This window comes from Gadus chalcogrammus, chromosome 1 (genome assembly GCF_026213295.1).
Source record: "Gadus chalcogrammus isolate NIFS_2021 chromosome 1, NIFS_Gcha_1.0, whole genome shotgun sequence".
Lineage (NCBI taxonomy): Eukaryota > Metazoa > Chordata > Actinopteri > Gadiformes > Gadidae > Gadus > Gadus chalcogrammus.
The window spans coordinates 3797592-3820521 of record NC_079412.1 but is presented as its reverse complement, the minus strand read 5'-3'; the positions used below and the strand labels follow the sequence as shown (position 1 = coordinate 3820521).

The window sequence follows — 22930 nt, the reverse complement described above, 5'->3', positions numbered from 1 at the left end:
CCGTGTTAAGTTGGGGGATGGGCGGGAGCATGACGACAGCCTCTTTCCTCTCTTCAGAGAATAACCGGAGGCAGCACCCGACAAGGCAGGCGACGACACAGTTGCTGGTAATTTGTTTGTTTCTTGAAATCTTTCGGGTATACCCTTATATTTAACCGAGTAAAGTGGTCTACTTGTTTATTAATTATGGTTAGTTGCAATTGAAGTCTGGATATTAGTTGTATGCGTAACATATTTCGATGGGCCTACTACTTAGTGACACCGCCATGTCTTTTTTTGTGTTAGCCAAAACGTTAGCTTAGCGATAGCACAAACGTGCTAGCTCGACCGGAGTCTGCTCGACCGTTTTCATTCAGCCATTACAAATGAAGTTGAACGGCGTTGTTGAATTGAGCAATATATGTTGTAAAGCAGTCACCTAACGCTGATGTTCACTTAATACCGTGTTCGCTGCATTGGCGCAAAAACTAACCGGAAGATGGCTAATCTGAAACTCGCTAGCCTCCATTAGCACACTGTCCTTATCACCGTTGTTAAATTGTACTACCGGTGCGGCTAAAAAGCAAACTTCATAACGTTTTTACAAACGGTTCGGATCATGTTTTTTCATAGTAGGTAGCACGGTCATTTATTTTACACTCCTGAAGAATTGAGAAAAATATTAACTTCTGTGTCCAGGTGGATTTAGGACTATTATCATGTTACGATTAGTAGGCTACCTATTTCAGTAAATGTGTTTAACTTTAATCTCACAATAATGCATTCATATGATGTGTTACTGAATCTTTGAGGATTTTATTATTTGTTATGGTTATCATTAACTGACCCTCCTTTCTCTCCCCCTATCTCTCATAAGCTCTTTGGGAACGACATTCTTTTTGAAACGTAATAATGGGAGGTATGTATCAACCCAATTGATTTATTTTACGTAATAGTCATAATGGCAAGTCAAGTGGAATAGACGTTTTTCATATTGTAGACTAACCATCATGCACAACCTTTCTCTCTCAGACCCATCTCTTCGAGACTGCCCCCTTGATTGTAAAGTGTATGTTGGAAACCTGGGCAACAATGGAAACAAAACTGAGTTGGAACGGTCCTTTGGCTACTATGGACCCCTGCGCAGTGTCTGGGTAGCCAGGAACCCACCAGGCTTTGCTTTTGTAGAGTTTGAGGACCCTAGAGATGCCACTGATGCTGTCAGAGAACTAGATGGAAGGTGAGACTGTCAAAACTATGAGAAGCTATGGGTTTAAGCTGTCTGTCTGCTTCTCCACTGACTGTGTGGCGTGTTTCAGGACCATGTGTGGCTGCAGAGTCCGCGTTGAGCTGTCCAATGGGGAAAAGCGCTCCAGAAGCCGTGGACCTCCGCCATCTTGGAGCCGTCGCCCACGGGATGAAAACCGGCGGCGTAGTCCGCCCGTACGACGCAGGTAGAGTATTTCCCTCCTAAAGTGCACTCTAATACTTGTCCCATGTTGTCACGTATCAAGATGAATCTCAGTACCCTACATGAAGTATTGCCTGCTCATCTCTCCATGGTACCCAGTCTGAACACAAGACTGGCTGTTTTAAGTCACGTGACTTCCACCAGCGGGTAAAAACTGTATTATTAATTTGTGTTTTCAGTCTGTGTTGTCATAGATCTGGTTGCCACAAAACATTCAGTAATGTCTAGAGAAAAAAAGATTATAAATGGACCAATATCAGATTTATTTGTAAGCTCCTTTGAGTAATAGTTGTATAATTAGTATGTTATCAATGTTTTGCACATTGATATAATTTTATCATGTTTCGAGGCCATTTTAAAGGGGCTGTGTTTAGGATTAAGTGTCCTCTAGCAGGGTGGTGGCAGAGGTCAACCCACTCAATACCCCCCCTAACCTCTTTCAATTTACATAAGTGAAACTAGGGTGGCCTGTTAATGGCCAGTTCCACAACATCGAGTAGTCATGAGGATTCATGATCTTAATATAAAACCGTGTCCTCTAGAGCCGTTTCTCCGTTGTCTACTGTAGACTCATGGCGTGCTCTTTGGAAGAGGACCAGCTCCCTATGTAGATATAAAGGGCTAATTCTAAGATAATGAAGACGATACAATTCTTACCTGAACGGATTCTATACAAATTAAATATACTCGGCTATATTCCATTTTTGCCAAGTCCATTCCACTAGATGGCACTTAAATCTACACCGTCACCTTTTAAAGGCCGACTAAAAGATTAACGTAATGTCAATGCTGTCACAGGCATTTTAAATGGTAAAAAATGTTATGGCAAAGATAAGCCTTTAAAACCAACAATTAGCTATTGAAAAGGCAACCTGAGGCAATTGTATTATTGGCATGAGGTAACCTTAATATTTACTTTTCTACACATGTAAATTTTGTTCTCAGTTAAGCTGCCATCTATATTAATAAAACTGAACCCCATTGCAGAGTCACCACCACGCTTCTCACCACCCCCTGAGTCAGTCAACTAGTCCTCTTTCAGCATCATGTGACTGCTGACCACCGTCTCCCAGTCAGCTTGGCTGGTGTTTTCACCTGAGCCAGGCGCACCGCCGGTCTTCAGGTTCCGCCAACCTTATGGTTCCTGAGCATGCGGTTCCCAGCATCCTCCTCCTCCTCCTCCTTCCAACCTTTACTCAGTCGACAGCGGCCCACCACACATTATCGACCAATCGGCATCTTTATTTTTTTTTGTCCTATACTGAATACTTCTACCTACGGGAACAGCCCTTGGCTTACACTCCCTAAAAGGCAGGGACAATCTCCAGCTATCCCCTCAACAACCAACCCAGCACTTCATATCGCCAACATTCGCATCACGTGGCAAAGCCTCTGCAATTCGACCTCCCTCACCTTCAGTCTGGCCTCCTTGCGTCATTTCTATCTTGTCCAAATCCCCCAAAAATAGTAAGTTGCTTTTATCCTGCTCTTTGTAGTTCTAATGCTTACAGGGGCTTTAAGACTGCTTGATCAATGGCCATCAGCAGTTACTTCATATACGCTACAAAAAATGTTAGTCCTTCCCATAGTTTAAAATGTAACAGCTTTTATGTTAAATGAGGCTACAGAAATGTTGGCCATCAACATTTAACCAGTCAGATTGAACCCTATATCTTTATAGTCTAGAGAATATTTTTAAGATTTAGACTATGCAAAATTCCATGGCTGTTACACAATCTCAACCTATGAATGCAATAGCTCTTTCTGAGTTTCAACCTGGTTGTATCCCTTTATCCTAACTTATAAAGGTGTACACTGCAAAAATTTGGAAAAGGTCCAGTGGATTCATTATTGAATTCAGATCTTAATGCATCTTGACTTGCCCGGTTGAGATTTTTTTATCTGCAGAGCGCTGATTGTCAGAGGTTAATGTCAAGCCCTGATAATGATGCCCATTATCAGGGCTTGACCTGCTCCCTTTCTATTAGATTACCTGGTTCCACGTGTTGTTAAAAAGAAGGAATAAGAAACATTAAGCATTTCAGTCAAGATGCAGCAGTCGTAACCTTTTAATTTGGGAGCCCCTTTTCTTTCTCAGACATCCAGAGGTTTTCCGTGTAGAGAGATGTAATATAACACCCCAAATCCTATGTTTTCTCATCTGACCTTCTACTTAGATCACCTAGGAGGAGAAGCTTCAGCCGCAGTCGCAGCAGGTAAAGACCTGACCGGTCACATCTATAATCCATAATGAATGGAAATTAGGCACTTTGAGCATAGAATCGTACAGAAATGGTTAACTTGCACATTACTGACTTTTCATCTTTCCTCAGGTCTGTGTCAAGAGACAGGCGCAGAGATAGGTCTCTATCCAGAGAAAGGAACCATAAGCCCTCAAGATCATTCTCACGATCTAGGAGGTAAGTTCTACTAATTTGAATCTAAAGTATATTGCTGGTAAGGATTTTATAATCATTGTATGTTCTCTTGTGTATTCAGTCGCTCCAGGTCGAATGACAGGAAGTAAAAGGACGACGAAAGACTTGAGCGTCTTTGTTCTTGTGGTTAGGATTCAACTTTTTATACAGGCTTTTTTTTTATTCATTTTATTGATCACTTCATGTTGTCCTCTGTGGACAAACTATCCAATTAACAATCTGTTTGAATTGACTCTTTCTCAACTTCAGGACATTTTTTTTGTTTAACATTTAAGAGTTGATTATAAGTACCTTAATGCGTGAACCTTTTTTTCTTTTTTTCCTTAATCATTACAAATACAAAGTTATTACTGTCTTTCCCTGCATGTTGAGATGTCATCTTGAGATTTCACTTTCCATGATCATCCCTTGTTTTGGTTCCATTAGTTTAACTGATCGAATTAAAGGTTATTTGATGTTTTTAATTTGTTTCTGGGTATCTTTTACTGATGGTTGCCTCTGAATTACCAATACGGTTTGTGTATAATTATTTTCATGTATCTTAAATGTGGTATTCCACAAGGATTAAAACCCTGAATCGCTAGATCACTGAATCGATGAAACACTTGCCGGCTGCTTCCATTAGATGGCACCAAGGTCACTTATTTCTGTTGGAAGTTGTCAATGTTGAGTTTTGCATTTAATCTAAACATTGATCCAAACTGCTTTTTCTACCCTATTCCATGACGTTGAAGAGGTGGTGGTCTTGATGGAATTGCTCAGTTCAATAAAAGTAATTCAGTTGGAAATAACTTGTGTCCTACATGAACTTATTTTATAATTTTAGTTTCCTGAAAATGCAGGGAGAAAAAAAAGACTGATGGCTTAACCACACAGGAAATTGATGAGCACACTTGCAAGATACTTCCTTATGTTGATGCACTTCTGAAGTGACATTGCAAAGTTATGCCAGTGCAGTTGACTCCATGACATGAGCCTGTGAACATTTGTGTTGGTAAGTTATTTTATCTTATTTGGCTGCAACTTCATTATTAGGAATTTGGGATTAAACCCAACAATATCTACGTCTCGAGTTGGGTTAGTCCAGATATTTGCATCAGTGAGTAGTTTATGAAAACCTCAAGTCAATCTCGCATCGCTAATTGTACTTCAAATGACTTTAGGTAAGAAGAAATGCAATGTCGATTCGGAGACCAAGGAAAGTACGGATGGGTTCATCCCGTCGACATCTAGACAGGACTTCATTATTGGCGCATGATGTGACCCCAGAAACCCAAACAGACCCTCTCTCCATTACGGCGGTAGACATGGAATCCGTTAATTCAGAACATGGAAACCAACTTGATTTCAAGGAACCCATTTCTGAAACAAGCGAGGGCTTGGCATTTGCAAGTGAAAAATGTGGAAGCTTGATCAATCCACCAACCACGTTTGAGATTGACGCACACTCTAACCAGTTCCGGAGTGTTTCACCAAAACCATCTCGACCTCAAAACGAGTTCATGTCTGGAAACAGAAATGAGAATGCAGGCATGAGTTGGACAAATGACTTAACCCGAGAACAGTGTAGAGAATTCAGTGCAAATATAAAAGAGTCCCAAATGGGGATGTTGCCTTACGAAAGCTGCGAAAAAACAACGCTGCAAATATCAAAACCAGGGGATGACACTCACAAAGTCAGTCAGCATCCAAGGCTCAACAGCTCTCTGTATTCATCTCCTTGTCAGCCACTCACAGGCGACCTGTCTAATAGTACTAAGCAATCATCAGACAGTATTATACATAAGGAAGAAGTTGAAAGGGAATTTAGAAAAGAGGATTCCAATAATTTGGCGGTCTCCTTAACAGGAACTATTGCTGAAGGTCAGGAATACTTATTGCAGGTTGAAGGTATTTGTGGTGATGTGCCATCTCTAATGAAAGAGCACGAGGTGAGCAATGACGTGAACCCATTGTTAAAACAGTCTGAACATCCAACACAATCTGTGGTGTGTCCATTACTCATTGAAGTACCCAACCAAAAAGAAGAGGCTGAACAAGAGCAGATTACTTATACCACAACCGATTCACATGATTCTACAGGCAATTCTGTAATAGTTGTTGAAAGCCAGCCCCTTCTAACCATGCAATACACTTTAAACCCCAGCACCAACCAGGAAATTACCATACAAGATAATCTAGAAAACACAAAATGTGATCACATATTTGATATGAGTGAGCTAGGTCACAACCTGAAAGAAAAATCCTTCAGCCAAGTATGTGACTCTGAACAGAACAGTGATGGTACAGCCTTAGATGCTTCTGGTTTAGATAACGATGTCAAACAGACTGAGGTGGCATCCAACCAAGAGCAGGACAGGGATTTAGATACGAAATCCTCCAGGAAGAAGAGAAGGATGGGTTCCAGTCGCAGGATTGGTAATCAGGGCGAAGGCGGAGGTGGAGATCACTCAGGAGAAATAGTAGAATCAGACTTTTCTACAGATCTTAACAAGACCAACAAGTATTTTGAAACAGAGTTGAAAGTTGAGATGAAATGTGATTCAGAGTCACTTGAGGGGGGAACACTTGGAACTTCCACAGACAAAGTCGATTGTCTTTTGTCAATAGCACCTCAATCAGAGATCAAGGAAAGGGGTAATGAGGACATAATAGATAGAGCACGAAAAAACATAGATACAGGGGGTCATATTCACTTGTCCGCAGATATTTTCCTAGGAGATGTAGATGAAAGAAAAGAGGTTGAATCTGAAGGAAAAAGTGAAATCGTAGAAAAGATGGAAGTGATTAAAATCCCGCTGTCCAAAACATTGGCAGAAGTAAACAACCAGGAAATCACTGAAAGATTGTCAAGTCCATACCATGAGGAAACCCTGTGCAGGGCAGCTATTGAGCCACAGGAGAAAGACATCAGCCCACCAGGTGCAGTATTTGATTTGAGTGAGCTAGAAAACGACGTAAAAGAAAAAACCGGCAGCCAAGAATGTGAATCTGAAGGCCACGTAAACAATAAGCCATGTGAATTAATTGAAGACACTGCACGAGAGGAAGCAGAAGGGCACCCTATAAAAGTTGGGGCTCTGCAGTCAGAATACTCCTCAGCTTCTGCCCATGATGAGTATGATCTCACATTTCCGACTAGAAGTGGGACTATATCCTTCAACGATGGAACAGTTGATAACCCCACAAAACTACCAATTACAGAATTAATGGAACCAGAGAAGAATCAAAGTGCAAATGAAAAAAAATTCACTCTGGATTCAAAAATAGAATTGAAACATGGGTACAATAATGACTCCAATATAACAACTGAGTTTAACCCACAGTCGGAAGATGTTGAGCCTATTTCAAGCAATGTCACACTAAGTGATAGTCACAGTATTGATGACTTGGCCGTAGAGAGCTGTCTATTGACTAACATGAGAGAAATACATCCTTTGGCCACAGTTCCTCAACATGTTCCCTCGTCTGGAGAGGATCAATGCTACTCAGTAGAAATGTTTGCCCCCACTTCATCACAACTACAGGACGATGGTGAACAAGTTGGAGCGCAAACGAGCACAGGGTTATCACATTCATTAGGAATAACAGAACTGGGCTTAATTAAGAGTTATCATGAAAATGAAAACACAAACCCTGTAGAGATGCCTGAGGTAGAGAATGATTTACCACAGAACAGTGATGGTACAGCAGTAGATGCTTCAGGTTTAGATAACAATGTCAAACAGACTGAGGTGGCATCAAACCAAGAGCAGGACAGGGATTTAGATACGAAATCCTCCAGGAAGAAGAGAAGGATGGGTTCCAGTCGCAGGATTGGTAATCAGGGCAAAGTAGGAGGTGGAGATCACTCAGGAGAAATAGTAGAATCAGACTTTTCTACGGATCTTAACAAGACTGATAATGATTTTGAAGCAGAGTTGAAAGTTGAGATGAAATGTGATTCAGAGTCACTTGAGGGGGAAACACTTGGAACTTCCACAGACAAAGTCGATTTTCTTTTGTTAATAGCACCTCAATCAGAGATCAAGGAAAGGGGTACTGAGGAAATAATAGAAATAGCACGCAAAGAAATATATACAGGGGGTAATATTCACTTGCCCCCAGTAATTTCCTATCCCGATGTAGATAAAAGAAAAGAGGATGAAATTGTAGAAAAAATGTCACATCCATACCATGAGGAAGACCTGTGCAGGCCTGCTTCTGATCCACAGGACAAAGACATCAGGCCACCAGGTGTGGATGTCCTCATGCTTGTCCAGAACTCTTTGTCAAAAGAGAACGCTCCTCACAGCCTGGACATTAACAGCTCAATCCTCTTTGATCCAGTTTCTGATATCAGGGATAATGATGACAAGATGGACACTGCAGGCCAACATCAAACTGCACTTTCATCAAATGTAGATCCTATTAGTGGCCATGGGAATCATGGGTCCCTCCGACATGTTAAAGACGATGACAACCATATTTTGAGGAGAAGAAAGATGGGTTCATCTCGATGGACTAAAAGAAGTGCAACAGGGTCACAAGAAGGTTCAAAAAAAGCACATACAACAGAGGACAAAGAGATAAAAAAAGATGCAGTGTTATCAGAGACCATTTCTGAAGGACCTGAGAAGGTTGTGACTACTGAGGAGGAACCAAACCAGATAGGCAGTGATACGCACCAGTCAATGAGTGAAGCTCCAAAAATGTTGAGGCGGAAGCTGGGCTCCAATAATATGACCGGCAGAATGACACCAATACAAGAGAACTCAAAGGAGAAGAAGGAGGTTGAGAGTGAGGTCTCAGAAGATAGGAAGATATTCAAAGATGAGCTCAAATTGAAAGTAAACAAAGATAATGAGACAGAGCAGAGTGGAGAGAGAAGTTCTGAGACCGATGTAAAACCAGTGAACACAACCTTAAATGCTCTCCCTATCGAATTATCCAATGACTTACACGTTGAGGGTAGAAGAAGGAAATTAGGTTCTCAAAGGAAGTCAAGGGGACAGCACCGCCATGACTATCCACCTGAGAGTAAAGACCATGGAGCCTTGATCTTTGGAGATCACCTGCCACCTACAGAACCACTAAGGCAAGTCGGGTCATGCTGTATGTCTTTGTATGTTTATGCATATTGCCCTTTGTCAATATTTTATTACAATGCAAAAATGAACATTCTGTTGTCGTTTTCAGTCGGCAGATAAGTGGTGATGCAACCCTTACCTTTGGTATGTAAAACTTAAATATTGAATGGCTGCAATATAAAAGCTATGCATGCATCTAAAATAAATTAACCCCTCAATGACATGTACATAGTGCTATTGTTAAGCCTGAAATCGTAAACCGTGACAAAAATAAATATATTTTTAATCTGGAGTCCCATCATACAATTGAATAAGCGTGTCCCTTTTCTGCAGATACCTTGAATAAGTGTGACCGCAGAGCCAACTGCTTCAATGTGGTGATGGTTGGGAGTAGCAATGTTGGCAAGACCTCATTCATGAAAAGGATTCAAAGCGGATCGTATTCTCAAGATTTCAGTGCCTCGATTGGTAAGCTTGATGTTCCGTGTGTTATAACTACTACCATGCTGATACAACAGTACTCATGTATGTTTTCTTTTTTTCCTTTTAGGCATTGATACGTGCATTCATGCATTACCAGTGGATGGGAGGGAAGTGATGCTGCAGATATGGGATACAGCAGGACAGGAACGGTATATCAATCTGGAACCGCCAAACTCTCACTTAGAGACAAAAATAGTGCTAAACTAAAGTGGGTCTTGCCTCAGGTGTCTAACTGGATTATAGCCATAGGCAAATTCACTGAATAAACAGTCTTGCTGTTTTATTCAAGGGGACATATTATGAAAACAACACTTTTCCTGAGATTTGGGTTGTTGTTTTGGGTCTCTGGTGCTCCCACACGCATACAAACTTTGAAAAAAGTCTGCACATGATTTCTTGAGTGAGATATGCATTTCTGAAAGTATCCGGCCTACAGTTACCAAATGAGCTAGTCAGTTTCGGCACCCCCTCCTACGTAGGAAGGGGGCACAGTTGAATATTACCTCCCACTTCCCCACTCCCCTCCAATTGGCCCTTCGGCGGCAGCTCCGGCGGCGTACTCCGGGAGCTGCACTGCGGCCAAAGCTTTCCGGCTGCTCCGGCGGGTGTACTACGGGAGCTCAACTGCCGCCGAGACTGGCAGGTCCGGTGGGAGTAGGACTCGGCGGCATTCCGGCAGCTCCGGCGCGGGGAGCTCGGCGGCAAGTCCGGCAGCTCAGCTCCCAGAGTACAATCCCTCTCTCTTCCATGTCCCGGTTCATGGACTTCACAGAGTTAAGGCCAAAGTGCCTTTCCCCCAATTCCTCTCAACCATGGCCGAGATATCCCCCACTACGAGTTTTTACTTGTTGTGGAAGTGCCAGAGAGGTCAGACGCAATCTTTATGTTTCATAATATCATCCGAGGTTCACATAGCTTTTGGCCGTGATATTAGATATAATATTATAAAAATACCCAAATATAATATTATTATTAGTGCTGTCAGTTTAACGGCGTTAACGCAAACCAATTTTAACAGCGTTAATTTATTTTAATTAATTTGGGCTTGCTAAACGTTGTAGTTTTTTCACCTGCTGTCTAGCAACAACTAGTCACGTTAGAAAAACTACAACACCATACCGGGGGGTATACCACGAACCTTGCTGAACATACCCAGGCTTTCTTGGGAAAACCTGGCTCGAAAGAGCCGCAATTCGCAATTAGAGTTAAACGGTACCACGACGCTCACTTTAGATTCAATTAGTCGAACCAGGTTTTCCGCTTTTGTTTCAGTGCGCGTTCACTTGAAAGGGGCGTTTTTTGTGTCATTTTTCTCACCTTTACGATAGATCAAGCAGTCTATATGCGTATGAGTGAAAAGATTCTGCATATTGTCTATAAAATAACTATGCCAAATGCAGAATTGTTCGCCATTAATCCAAATAGAATGATGATGATTTAAAAATGCATAAGCAACGTCCATCCTGCCTTATTCTATCATTTAGGGAATTCACTTAAAATACACCCTAAGTAAGACATGTATCGCATGTTTTCAACCGCTGAGAGGTAGCGGCTGTAGCGTAGTTGATTAGTATAAGACCCGAATGCCAGCGACCGGGGTTGAAATTCGCCTGTCTATCATCATGCATTTTACCCCCATAGATGTGGTGCCAGCACGGGCTTGAAAATATGGGCTCAAGTTCGAAATAAGCACAAAAATATAATTCCATAAGCATTAGTGAATAAGTATTCCATATGCATGAGAATTGGGACTTTTTAAGCTTCACATAAATTCGCGTCACTTGGGAGTCGAACCCCCCGCGCAGAAATTCAAGACTGACGCGCTACCTCCACTCTAGCACTCTGTCACGGAGACACAATGCGCAACAGTAAGCATTGCATAGGCGTCGATTACGGGGGGGACGGGGGGGACCCCCCACTATTTGAAATACGAATTTTGTCCCCACCAGTTTTAAAAATGTGCAAACCAATTGCGACTGAAAAAATCCCCACATACTCAACCGAAATCGTCGAGTCTAAAATCATGCGATAGGCGCGCTCGAAGACATAATTTATTAGATAGGCCTACCTAATAAGCCGTTGGAACACACAAGACCGGAACCCATAGCAACGACGGTAGACAAACCCTGACTCCCGAGAAGCCCAATCCCTATGAGCTCCCCGCGCTACGGCCATCCGGAGGCACACAGAGCTTTTGGCCGTGATATTATATATACAATTATATTATATACTATTATATATAGAGCTCCGAGAGTCGCAAACGGCAACAATCACTTTCTCCTCCATGCTGCAGTACACCCCGGACTGCACTGCGCTGAGTTTGACGGTTAAACGCTGATTGGCTGTTACGTTACACATGTCACTCAGTGGCCACGCTGTTGAACGCTGATTGGCTGTCATCACGCGAAATTCGTGTCAAAGTTTAAATTTGTCGCGCCACAAATCCTCGTGAACGCGCTCGCCTGTGCACGGCGAAAGTGTGGCGCGACAAATCAAAAAAATTCACCCGATACGCTTCTATATGTTCACTTTGTATGGGATCTTGTCGTCCCGTTGCGTTTGGTGTGAACGCACTGGAGAAGTTTCAAGACAGACAGCCAAAATTGACATTTTTATTCAGAAAATAGCCGGGCCTTTTGCTTCCTATAAAAAGCATGTCTGTGACACTGGATATCGATATGGATACGTCATCTAGCCTGCATGTGGAGGGCCACAAGGTAAGAAATTGGTTTACGTAAACTTTGCTGCTGGTTCTGTTTGCTGGTGATGATGACCTGGCCAAAGGTTACCCACGGTCCTAAGCGATTGTGATCTGATTCTGGTTGGTGCTCCAGTTAGTATGCATTGTATATATAGATTGCAGCTAGTAGCAGCTACACACGGTGCGATTGCTATGCCAATGTGGTTATAGTTGGTTTTGTCTGATTGAGATATGTGACGACTCGGAGCCTGGTAGGCCTATCCTGACATAAATATGTTCTCGCATAACCTGTGTGATTATCCTAAACTGAAGGGGATTTTATTTGCGGACAATTTTCTTATGATGTTGTAACGAGTGAAGTCTACATTGGTCCTTCGCAAGTGTTTACTGGTGGTCAGGATTTGGCAGATGCAATTCTCCTCTGGGTGCTTGTATTTTTCTTCTTTTTTTAATGCAGCATAACATATGCTACCAGCAGCCCTTGCTCGTCTTCAAAAGGCTGATGATCAGTACCTCGTTTCATTTCGTACCCCCTTTACAGTCTGGCATTGTTTGTCTGGTAAACTTTGTTGATGTCAAGACAAGTGTTAAATTGCCAACACTGTTCTATGTCCTGTGTGTATTAGTATTAGGCCTACATATCCCGAGCCAATACCCTGGTGTTTCCAACGCCGTTTTGCAAAACAAGCCAAAACACAAACTGTGGTTTTCAACTTTTATTGTTCGAATAGGATCTTCCAGAGATCCCGCTAATGTTGTGTTATAAAGTAAAGGGAAACAAGATATCTATTCTTCCTCCACCTCTCTCGCTTCTCTGCTTGGTGTCGCTGACGCTTATAGCTTGCTTCCCTCCCTCGCTCTGGTAAAGTCACGTACGTGAAAAAAAAAAAATAACGAAGCTCCGAATACTGATTTAAGCTTCAAATACTAATTTTCCGAACCAGTATTCGAATAATTTCAACACCTGACAATACACTGTACAGCATATTGTAATGCAGCGTTGAATGGATGAATAGCTTACATAAGGGTACCCAGCACTTTTCAGACCACACTCAAGCTTATGGTTATTGTCCCCACCACTTTTAAAAACAAACTGACGCCCTTGAAGCATTGTCTACATAAGGTCCAACAAGGACGATCAAATAACACCCTCTGATGAGAATCTGTATCTCTCATGAAGAACCCCCAATTTCGTTGTTTGCACAATGACAATAAAGTCTGAAATCTGAATATCGTCAGACAATGCCAAGGGATCAGTTCTGTCCCGTAAAACCCTCTGTCTCCGGAGAGAAGCCTGTACGAGAAGTGCGCCGAGGTCCACGGGAACACCCACAAATGGTGACGCCATTGTCAGAGGAGGGGCTAGGAAGCTGCGCACGCCGATTTAAGTAGCTAATCTCCGGCTAGACTAAGCCGAAAAACTGCTCCCGACCAGGTTTGGTTGCGAGCATAAGTCACCATAGTGATACAGCGAGGCTAAAAGAGATCGACTTTCGTGGTACAACTAACCCAGGCTTTGAGCTCAACATACCTCGCTAACCCTCTAAGCGAGCTTCGTGGTACAGGCCCCTGATCTAGCTACATCGGAAACAAAACAACAAGCACGCCGCACAAACTTGTTGAGGCAAGCAACGATACGGCTCGGGTGAAAAACTCCTTAAAAGTGTGTGTGTGTTTGTGTGTAACTCTGTTCGAGCCTGCACGAGAGTTAAATGTTGTCATTAGCTGTTACGTCTTTCTGACCAATCGCAGTTCAAGGCCAACCTAGGCTGTACCACTTCGGGAGGGGCCGCTCAGTTACTCCCTCAGTTACAAAATCGACTTGGTTGCGATGTTGACAGTTTGTGAGCGTTGCGTCTGTTGAGTGAGTGAGAGGTTGCGGGCACACAGCTCAGGCTGCCGGACAGTGCTGCAAGGAACTTTTATAAAATCAATATTGTTATCCCGCAGTAATCAGCCCGACAGCCCTGAAAGGTTAACGGCCCACCGGGAATTCTCCCGCCTCTCCCGATTACCACTCCGCTACCGTGTGTGTGTGTGTGTGTGTGTGTGTGTGTGTGTGTGTGTGTGTGTGTGTGTGTGTGTGTGTGTGTGTGTGTGTGTGTGTGTGTGTGTGTGTGTGTGTGTGTGTGTAGGCCTGCGTACGGTAGGAATATTCATACTGGTTCAAATAATAAATGTTATAGTAGGCTACTTCCCATCTTTGCTGAGAAAGTTTTGTTGGAAAGTTCTATGATTGAAACAAATTTTCCCATCTTTGCTGAGCAAGAGTTTTGTTCGAAATTTCAGTGATTGAAACAAAGTTTTACGGTAGACCTACCACTGTCATGCACCTACCCGATGTCAAGTGGACCGGGTTGAATTCACTGCGGGTCTCTCTTCTTACTGTCCTTCTCAACACTCTCTGATCTCAATAAAAGGCCAGCAGCACGAAATCAAGGGATATTTAGAATACCAAAAAAAGGTGTGATTTATCGCGAGTTAACTATGACATTTAATCATATTAATCGCGATTCAATATTTGAATCGCTTGACACCACTAATTATTATTATATGATGTAGATATAGAGCTCCAGAAATCCGCAAACGGCAACAATCCCTTCTCCATGCTGTGGTTCAGTCTGACAGCTCATTGGTCAATGGGCAGCAGCTCTGGTGTTTAGCATTAAAACTACAGACACCAGAAACAGCGCATTCTGAAGGGACTGAAACAGGGGAATATAGGCGAGATTTTTTTCCTAAAAGCTATTTCCAGCAAACAGCTTCAAAAACATGTTTTCTGGAACTCAAATACACCATAATATGTCTCCTTTTAAGAAAGATTTTTTTTCATAATGTGAACATTAAATAATGTTAATGATTATTAAAGAAATTTGACTAGAATGTTCTTTAAAATACTGACACACTATTTGTCTTCCTTAAAAGGTTTCATAGCATCTCAAAACAGATCTTCCATAAAGGACAAGCGTTCCTGTTGATGTATGACATCACTTCCTCCGTGAGTTTCACTGACGTCAGATACTGGATCAGCTGTATACAGGTATGACTCTCAAGGCTTTAGCCATACTGCTTCAGAAACAAAGATTTCTATAGTGTGATTTTGTGTCAAGCACCGTATGGGCAGGCACCTATTGTAATTGTTTGCTTCAGTATGGGGCCAATCTTGCATCCTGTTGTTATTGTTTGTTTTAATATTATCATTCCGCCAGAAACACCTAGCAAGCCATCACCACCCAGTCACTCTGTGTGATAGTTTTCCCCCGTGGTGAAAAAAGGTGGCCCAGGCAAAAAAATGTGCACTGATTGTTGCTCAGTGGTTGCGCTAAAGCAGATAAAACTTGTGCCTTAAAAACATATTAAGACTTAAACACTTAAATCAACATCAAGCTTAATTACTTTTTATGACTTCAGTCAAATTAAAAGATTTTCAGAACAAAGTTCTTAACAAGATTAATTCAGGTTATTCTCAATTGGGGCGCATTAAAACGGCATTGCTTGTGACATAAATGACCAGAGTTCCTACCTGTAACAACAGGGTGACCCCTTTGACCTGCGGTCATTCAAACTTGTATGACCTGACCTTAGCTGATGCTGTCCCATCTTAATCTGCTGTATGAAGACAGTGGGCATAATGAGTAACATTCTAATCAAATTGAAAAATGCTTTATAAAGGGCAGATCATTCATAGAAAATACATTCCTTTTATTGTACAGATGATAAGCCGAATGGATAGCAAAATCTTAAATAAATTCTGCCCTTTGCAGGAGAGTGCTGGAGAAGAGGTCATAATGTTGCTGCTTGGTAACAAAAGTGATTGTGCAGGACGTGAGGTCACTCCATCTGAGGGAAAACTCCTTGCTAAGGTACAGTATAGGAACAGCCATCTGTAAACCTTCAACGTGTAAACAGACATTGAAAGTGTTTACCCTGTTTTACATTATGCTTTCCTTGAAATCTGATTTGTCTCAAAGATTTATGTCAGAGTATGATTTTTCAAACACGCATTGATGCAATTGAATTGCATAAATAGCTAAATCATCTACAATAATGTGAACCAGCCCCTCTGTCTATCAATGTTGACCTTCTTTAGGATGGTTCTATTCCATTGCATTATACTAATACCATGTTAACATGTTCCTATTCCTTACAGGAATATAATATTGACTTCAATGAGTGCAGTGTTGCCACAGGTGAACACATTGTTTCCAGCATTGAATCCCTAGCAAGGTAAAGTTTTATTTTGTCGTTCAGATTAACCCTCAGGCTAACATTTCAGACATCCTTTTTTGGGCTGTAACTAATAGTTTTGTTCTTTTCTGGGATCGAAGGAAACTGACTGAGAACTACCACAAAATAGAGGAAGACGTTGTTTTACAACAACAACAACCGAAAAAGAGATGCTGCTGAGGAAGCCATGATAAGCATCGTGCTGTTGTGACATGTATAACCCTATTTCTGGACTATAGTTAGTCTAACAAGTAATATACATTTAATTGTAATTTTTCCTCTTGTACATGTTTAAAATGACCTTATGTGAGACATGCATTTAGCTCAATATGTTTTGTATTTAAATAAATTTTACATAATCACTTTAAGGGAAAATGAGGGATGTTAGGGAGAACATAATTACAGTATTAGGGTGGCAAGCACAAAGTGTGAAGGCAACCTATTGTAATTGTTAGTTTTATTGGTCTCCTATTAGCTTAAGTCCAATACCAAAGTTGTTTAGAATCAAATTCTTAACAAGATCGAGACCACATATTTTCAATTAGGGCGTGGCATCGAAATGGGCAAGAATGATCCATTCAGAATCATCCTAAGCCATTTGACGTACGGTCATGAAATTTTGTTCGCCCATCAACTGATCCAAGCTGAGGCTATTCCAGTGTTTTCAACCGTATGCAAACAAAAACGGTCTTAATTGTCTGTGTCAGGGTCTTAATGGTCTGACAGGGTCTTATTGGTCGGCTTTAGGCTTGGCACCCGTAAAACGCTACTTGCAGCTTTATTTACCTTAAGGTCCTTCTCAGATTGAGTTATTTTTTGGCTTGCCATTGCAATTGGCTGCAAATGAGTCATTCATACTGTTGTAGCCCATAACCTGAGAATGCAATTCTAAATCGTGCAAATGGAGAATGTAATTGAGGAACAGTCTACAATCTAGCGAAGTGTCCCATTTCATTTCCATCGTGCATGTTAACTGCTTCCCTTAATAGAAAAAAGAAACTGACTTGAACTTCTCCTTTTGAGTTGTAACAAGGCAAGCTCTCAAGTAGATGGCAGCAATTTACATTTAGGGCATTTAGCTGACGCTATTATCCAAAGCGACTCACAATAAGTACATTTGTCATAAGAAGTGAAACAATATATCGCTGTCAGTACAGTAAAGATGTTCATAGAGCCAAGTGCAAGTACTAACAATCGCTAGGCTAACCCATTCCCTGTGTACAGCAATGCTAGCAGCTACTGCAGATGTTATACAATTAAGTACTATGAATAAGTGCAATGTAGATTAAGTGCGTACAAGCAATGAGTTAAATCACTATCCAGTGTTGTGCTAGTTAATCGGAGCCTCCCAGTTTGGAATGCCGTACATCATTAGTCTTATTCTAGTTATTCTCTTGGATTTACTTTTTTTGAATCCTCTATTTCCAACTTTAGGTTGAACCCGTGTCCAAGGTTTGGATTGGTTTTTGACATTAGTCCATGAATGTAGAATGCTTCATTATAGCAGTTATGACAATGTATGCATGAATGTAATCCACTGCTGATTCTAAATAAATATGCAAATGTTCCAGGGAAAATTATATTGTACGGATCATTTATTGGAAATGATCTCTAATCAATGTGATATCAGCTCTACCAGTCCCTGTTCATACTGCTACATGCCACATGCCCCAATACCATGTTCTGAACGTTGCAGGCACGTGCAGAGGGGGGGGCTATGGGTGCCCGAGCCCCTGCCCTTTCCCCTCGAAGGACCAAAGTGCCCTTTTGAGTGGTCGTTTAAATTTTCAATGCATTGTAAAATTACACATTAACATGTGAATCAATTATTCGAGTATAAAAATGTCTAAAAGTAATGATACAGAAGTAAAGTTTGTACTTTGTAGCCTCGTTTACCGGCGCTCAGTGCGCTGCTGCCGCTGAGTGACGTCATAAGGTGCGAACACACCAAGCGCGTTACTCGCGTACGACGCGTATAAAATTGGCAATTTTTCCATAGGGAACCATTGGTTTACGCGCGTATGAGACGCGTACACGCGTAAAGCAACATTTTACTCGCGTTAAGGCGGCTGCATGCTTCAGCGTTGGTGTTACGTTGTTGCGCAAAATTTACTCAAAGCAATTCATGCTCCCTTTTAGGTTGCGCGTGTTGCCAAGCAATTTACCGCCAGAACAGTAGGTGGAGTAATATGTGGAGTAAAGTTTTTCGTTGAAGACGACCTCGAGAATGACGTCTTTGTCTGTGGGAGTCGTTGGTTTGTTTATGTGCCAAAGTTTGATGATCTCCTTTCGCGAGTCATCCGATATCTTCCCGACTCTCACCAAAACCGGCCCTTGTCAGGGAGCAGCTGGCAGATTATGTTTTGTCAGATGCTGGCGTGTTTCCCCACCAGTAGCCTACAATGTGCTACGATTGGGTATGCGCACTGACCAATAAATATATATACATTGGTCACTTGGAAGCATGACTTTTGATTCATTAGTTATCATGTTACACAAGTTACCTAATTTGGTTTACGTCAAACTCATTAATTCATATCCATATAACAGTTTATACAACAGTATACTGCCTTGACAGATGAATGAATTATTTAAGTGTAGGCCTATAGCCTAGGGTGACCAGATTTCAGTTTGTGAAAAAGAGGACACTTCGTCGCGGGGGGGGGGGGGGTCCAATTGCGCCCCGGGCAAGATTGTTGACGGGGGGGGGGGGGGGGGGACGGGGACGGGGACGGGGGGGGTTTGTATCGTGAGCCTACGTACTTCAGTGGGGGTTTCATTCCGTCTATACACGGCACCTTCTCAACGAGCACATGAGATCGGTCGCCCAATGACAGACTCTCTCTACAGTCAGCTCGCGCAAGAAGGTGGAACGTAAGGGAGATACCATTTCCAGAACTTGGAAGGCCGTAATAACCATAGACATATACAATGGTAATAACTAGTAGGTTATGTGAAAGACCCAGAAACACAAATATGCGACGAGGCAAAAAAAAATAAAAACATAATAATAACAATAATATATATATTTTTTTTTTTTTGCGACGAGGCAAAATACCGGACGTTTTTGGAATCCCTGCCGGACGCATTTTTTAGGTCTCGAAAAGAGGACATGTCCGGGAAAAAGAGGACGTCTGGTCACCCTACTATAGCCAAAGGCTTTAAGCTATAGCGCATAATGTCCACATAAATGATATGGTAGGCAGCATTATTAGAGAAAAGGGGTTTATTTATCAAATACAGAAAATAGTCCCACCATACACGCACACATTTTTCATTCACTACACACTCACGCTTTCAAATTTCATTCACTCAAAGAGGCTACTGAACTTATGTTTCACACAGAACATGAACACTTATGTTTCACATAGAACATGAACACAAAACATTTCGTAATTAATTCAAATAGGCTAACACTAAAACAAATAAGGCCATAGTAGGCCTAATAGTAGAACGAATATCGGGTGACAAGATCATTAAAATGGCTCACAATCCCGCATCAGCTGTTTGATGTCGCGCATCAAAATAGCACTTTGCCCCCTGTGGAAGGGTTCGCATAATTATGTGCCAGATCGTGTGGTAGGTGGCGGTGTCACGTTAAAATTGTACCGGGGGCGAAAATTGTACCGGCCTACGTCATCGTTTGTTTACATCCTGACAACCTGCCCGGCAACAGACGACGCGATGCAGAAAACATGTTTCCAAACGACGAAATAACATAATACAGATAGCGGATCGCTATCTGAATTATGATAGATAGCGATAACACTTGTTTTTACTTTATATTTGTATTGTATTTAATTGTTTAATCGAAACAGTAAAAAAAATTGCCCGCGAAACGGGCGATCGCGTCAAATGACAATGTTTTGCCCGCGAAACGGGCGATCGCGTCAAATGACGTAGGAGGGTTCTTGAAACATAATACAGATAACGGATCGCTAGAAAACACTTGTTTTTACTTTATATTTGTATTGTATTGAATTGTTTAATCGAATTTAGCTAGTAAACTGAGTGTTTTAAGCAGGTTTCATAGTCTAGAATGCTCAAGAACCTTCCTACGTGATTTGACGCGTCATTTGACGCGATCGCCTGTTTCGCGGGCAATTTTCTTTATTGTTTCGATTAAACAATTAAATACAATACAAATATAAAGTAAAAACAAGTGTTATCGCTATCTATCATAATTCAGATAGCGATCCGCTATCTGTATTATGTTATTTCGTCGTTTGGAAACATGTTTTCTGCATCGCGTCGTCTGTTGCAGGGCAGGTTGTCAGGTTGTCAGGATGTAAACAAACGATGACGTAGGCCGGTACAATTTTCGCCCCCGGTACAATTTTAACGTGACAGCGGCATAGACATCTTATAGGTGGCGGTATGAAACAGGAAATGTGATACTCCAGACAGGAAGTAGTAACCAGACGAGCAGACCAATCAGCCTTGCAGGCTGAGCGGCTCGCGTAAAAGCTTACGTAAAAATGACGCAAGTCTAGAAAAATCGGCCGACGCACGCAAGACGTGAGAAGTCGCGCAAGGGGTGCGCAAGGGCGCGCAAGGGCCTCTTGCGCTTGCGCTTACGCTTACGTAACTGAGCATAAAGGCTGGTTTATGCTCGGTTACGTAAGCGTAATGTGTCGCTCATACGCGACACATTTTTCATTCACTACACACTCACGCTTTCAAATTTCATTCACTCAAAGAGGCTACTGAACTTATGTTTCACACAGAACATGAACACTTATGTTTCACATAGAACATGAACACAAAACATTTCGTAATTAATTCAAATAGGCTAACACTAAAACAAATAAGGCCATAGTAGGCCTAATAGTAGAACGAATATCGGGTGACAAGATCATTAAAATGGCTCACAATCCCGCATCAGCTGTTTGATGTCGCGCATCAAAATAGCACTTTGCCCCCTGTGGAAGGGTTCGCATAATTATGTGCCAGATCGTGTGGTAGGTGGCGGTGTCACGTTAAAATTGTACCGGGGGCGAAAATTGTACCGGCCTACGTCATCGTTTGTTTACATCCTGACAACCTGCCCGGCAACAGACGACGCGATGCAGAAAACATGTTTCCAAACGACGAAATAACATTATACAGATAGCGGATCGCTATCTGAATTATGATAGATAGCGATAACACTTGTTTTTACTTTATATTTGTATTGTATTTAATTGTTTAATCGAAACAGTAAAAAAAATTGCCCGCGAAACGGGCGATCGCGTCAAATGACAATGTTTTGCCCGCGAAACGGGCGATCGCGTCAAATGACGTAGGAGGGTTCTTGAAACATAATACAGATAACGGATCGCTAGAAAACACTTGTTTTTACTTTATATTTGTATTGTATTGAATTGTTTAATCGAATTTAGCTAGTAAACTGAGTGTTTTAAGCAGGTTTCATAGTCTAGAATGCTCAAGAACCTTCCTACGTGATTTGACGCGTCATTTGACGCGATCGCCCGTTTCGCGGGCAATTTTCTTTATTGTTTCGATTAAACAATTAAATACAATACAAATATAAAGTAAAAACAAGTGTTATCGCTATCTATCATAATTCAGATAGCGATCCGCTATCTGTATTATGTTATTTCGTCGTTGGAAACATGTTTTCTGCATCGCGTCGTCTGTTGCAGGGCAGGTTGTCAGGTTGTCAGGATGTAAACAAACGATGACGTAGGCCGGTACAATTTTCGCCCCCGGTACAATTTTAACGTGACAGCGGCATAGACATCTTATAGGTGGCGGTATGAAAACAGGAAATGTGATACTCCAGACAGGAAGTAGTAACCAGACGAGCAGACCAATCAGCCTTGCAGGCTGAGCGGCTCGCGTAAAAGCTTACGTAAAAAATGACGCAAGTCTAGAAAAATCGCCCGACGCACGCAAGACGTGAGAAGTCGCGCAAGGGGTGCGCAAGGGCGCGCAAGGGCCTCTTGCGCTTGCGCTTACGCTTACGTAACTGAGCATAAAGGCTGGTTTATGCTCGGTTACGTAAGCGTAAGCGCAAGCGCAAGAGGCCCTTGCGCGCCCTTGCGCCCCCCTTGCGCGACTTCTCACGTCTTGCGTGCGTCGGGCGATTTTTCTAGACTCGCGTCATTTTTTACGTAAGCTTTTACGCGAGCCGCCCAGCCTGCAAGGCTGTGATTGGTTTGCTGGTCTGGTTACTACTTCCTGTCTGGAGTATCACCCGGCAGGCTCATATACAAAAGCATTAACCTGAAGTGAAGTTAACTTTGCTGCCAACACATTATGTCGTTTTAAAATGTAGAGAGATATGCACATTTATACAACCCCAATGATCAACAACTTCATCACCCCTGTTCCTCTGTCTGTTGCCATCATTCACTGTGTATGGGGAGAACACGATCTGGCACATAAACAAACCAACGACTCCCACAGACAAAGACGTCATTCTCGAGGTCGTCTTCAACGAAAAACTTTCCTCCACATATTACTCCACCTACTGTTCTGGCGGTAAATTGCTTGGCAACACGCGCAACACGCGCAACCTAAAAGGGAGCATGAATTGCTTTGAGTAAATTTTGCGCAA

The 22930-nt window shown here is 42.1% G+C and overlaps 1 protein-coding gene across 3 annotated transcripts; it reads left to right on the top strand.

Annotated features, from left to right (window-relative positions):
• On the top strand, nt 1-19004 carry LOC130405048 (serine/arginine-rich splicing factor 3). Of its 3 annotated transcripts, XM_056610038.1 has the most exons (9): nt 3974-4882; nt 5052-8965; nt 9067-9101; nt 9291-9425; nt 9508-9589; nt 15067-15181; nt 15906-16004; nt 16292-16368; nt 16470-19004. In XM_056610038.1, the coding sequence occupies exons 2-9, from the start codon at nt 5067-5069 to the stop codon at nt 16546-16548; spliced, it is 4521 nt and encodes a 1506-aa protein (XP_056466013.1). In that variant the 5' UTR covers nt 3974-4882; nt 5052-5066; the 3' UTR covers nt 16549-19004. The 3 variants fall into 3 exon arrangements, with proteins under 3 accessions (XP_056466088.1, XP_056466162.1, XP_056466013.1); XM_056610113.1 differs by lacking the exons at nt 9067-9101; nt 9291-9425; nt 9508-9589; ... (2 more) ...; nt 16292-16368; nt 16470-19004 and adding exons at nt 1-107; nt 857-898; nt 1012-1219; ... (1 more) ...; nt 3628-3666; nt 3784-3870 and having other exon boundaries at nt 3950-4882; nt 5052-8964; XM_056610187.1 differs by lacking the exons at nt 9067-9101; nt 9291-9425; nt 9508-9589; ... (2 more) ...; nt 16292-16368; nt 16470-19004 and adding exons at nt 148-189; nt 857-898; nt 1012-1219; ... (1 more) ...; nt 3628-3666; nt 3784-3870 and having other exon boundaries at nt 3950-4882; nt 5052-8964.
• Nucleotides 19005-22930: the final 3926 nt, after the last annotated feature.

Bases quoted from the DNA above. Each gene is read 5' to 3' on its own strand.
- LOC130405048 (XM_056610038.1), top strand. From the start codon at position 5,067: ATGTCGATTCGGAGACCAAGGAAAGTACGGATGGGTTCATCCCGTCGA. The intron at 9,426-9,507 runs GTAAGCTTGATG...TTTTCCTTTTAG, and splicing joins AGATTTCAGTGCCTCGATTG to GCATTGATACGTGCATTCAT. The intron at 9,590-15,066 runs GTATATCAATCT...CTTCCTTAAAAG, and splicing joins GATACAGCAGGACAGGAACG to GTTTCATAGCATCTCAAAAC.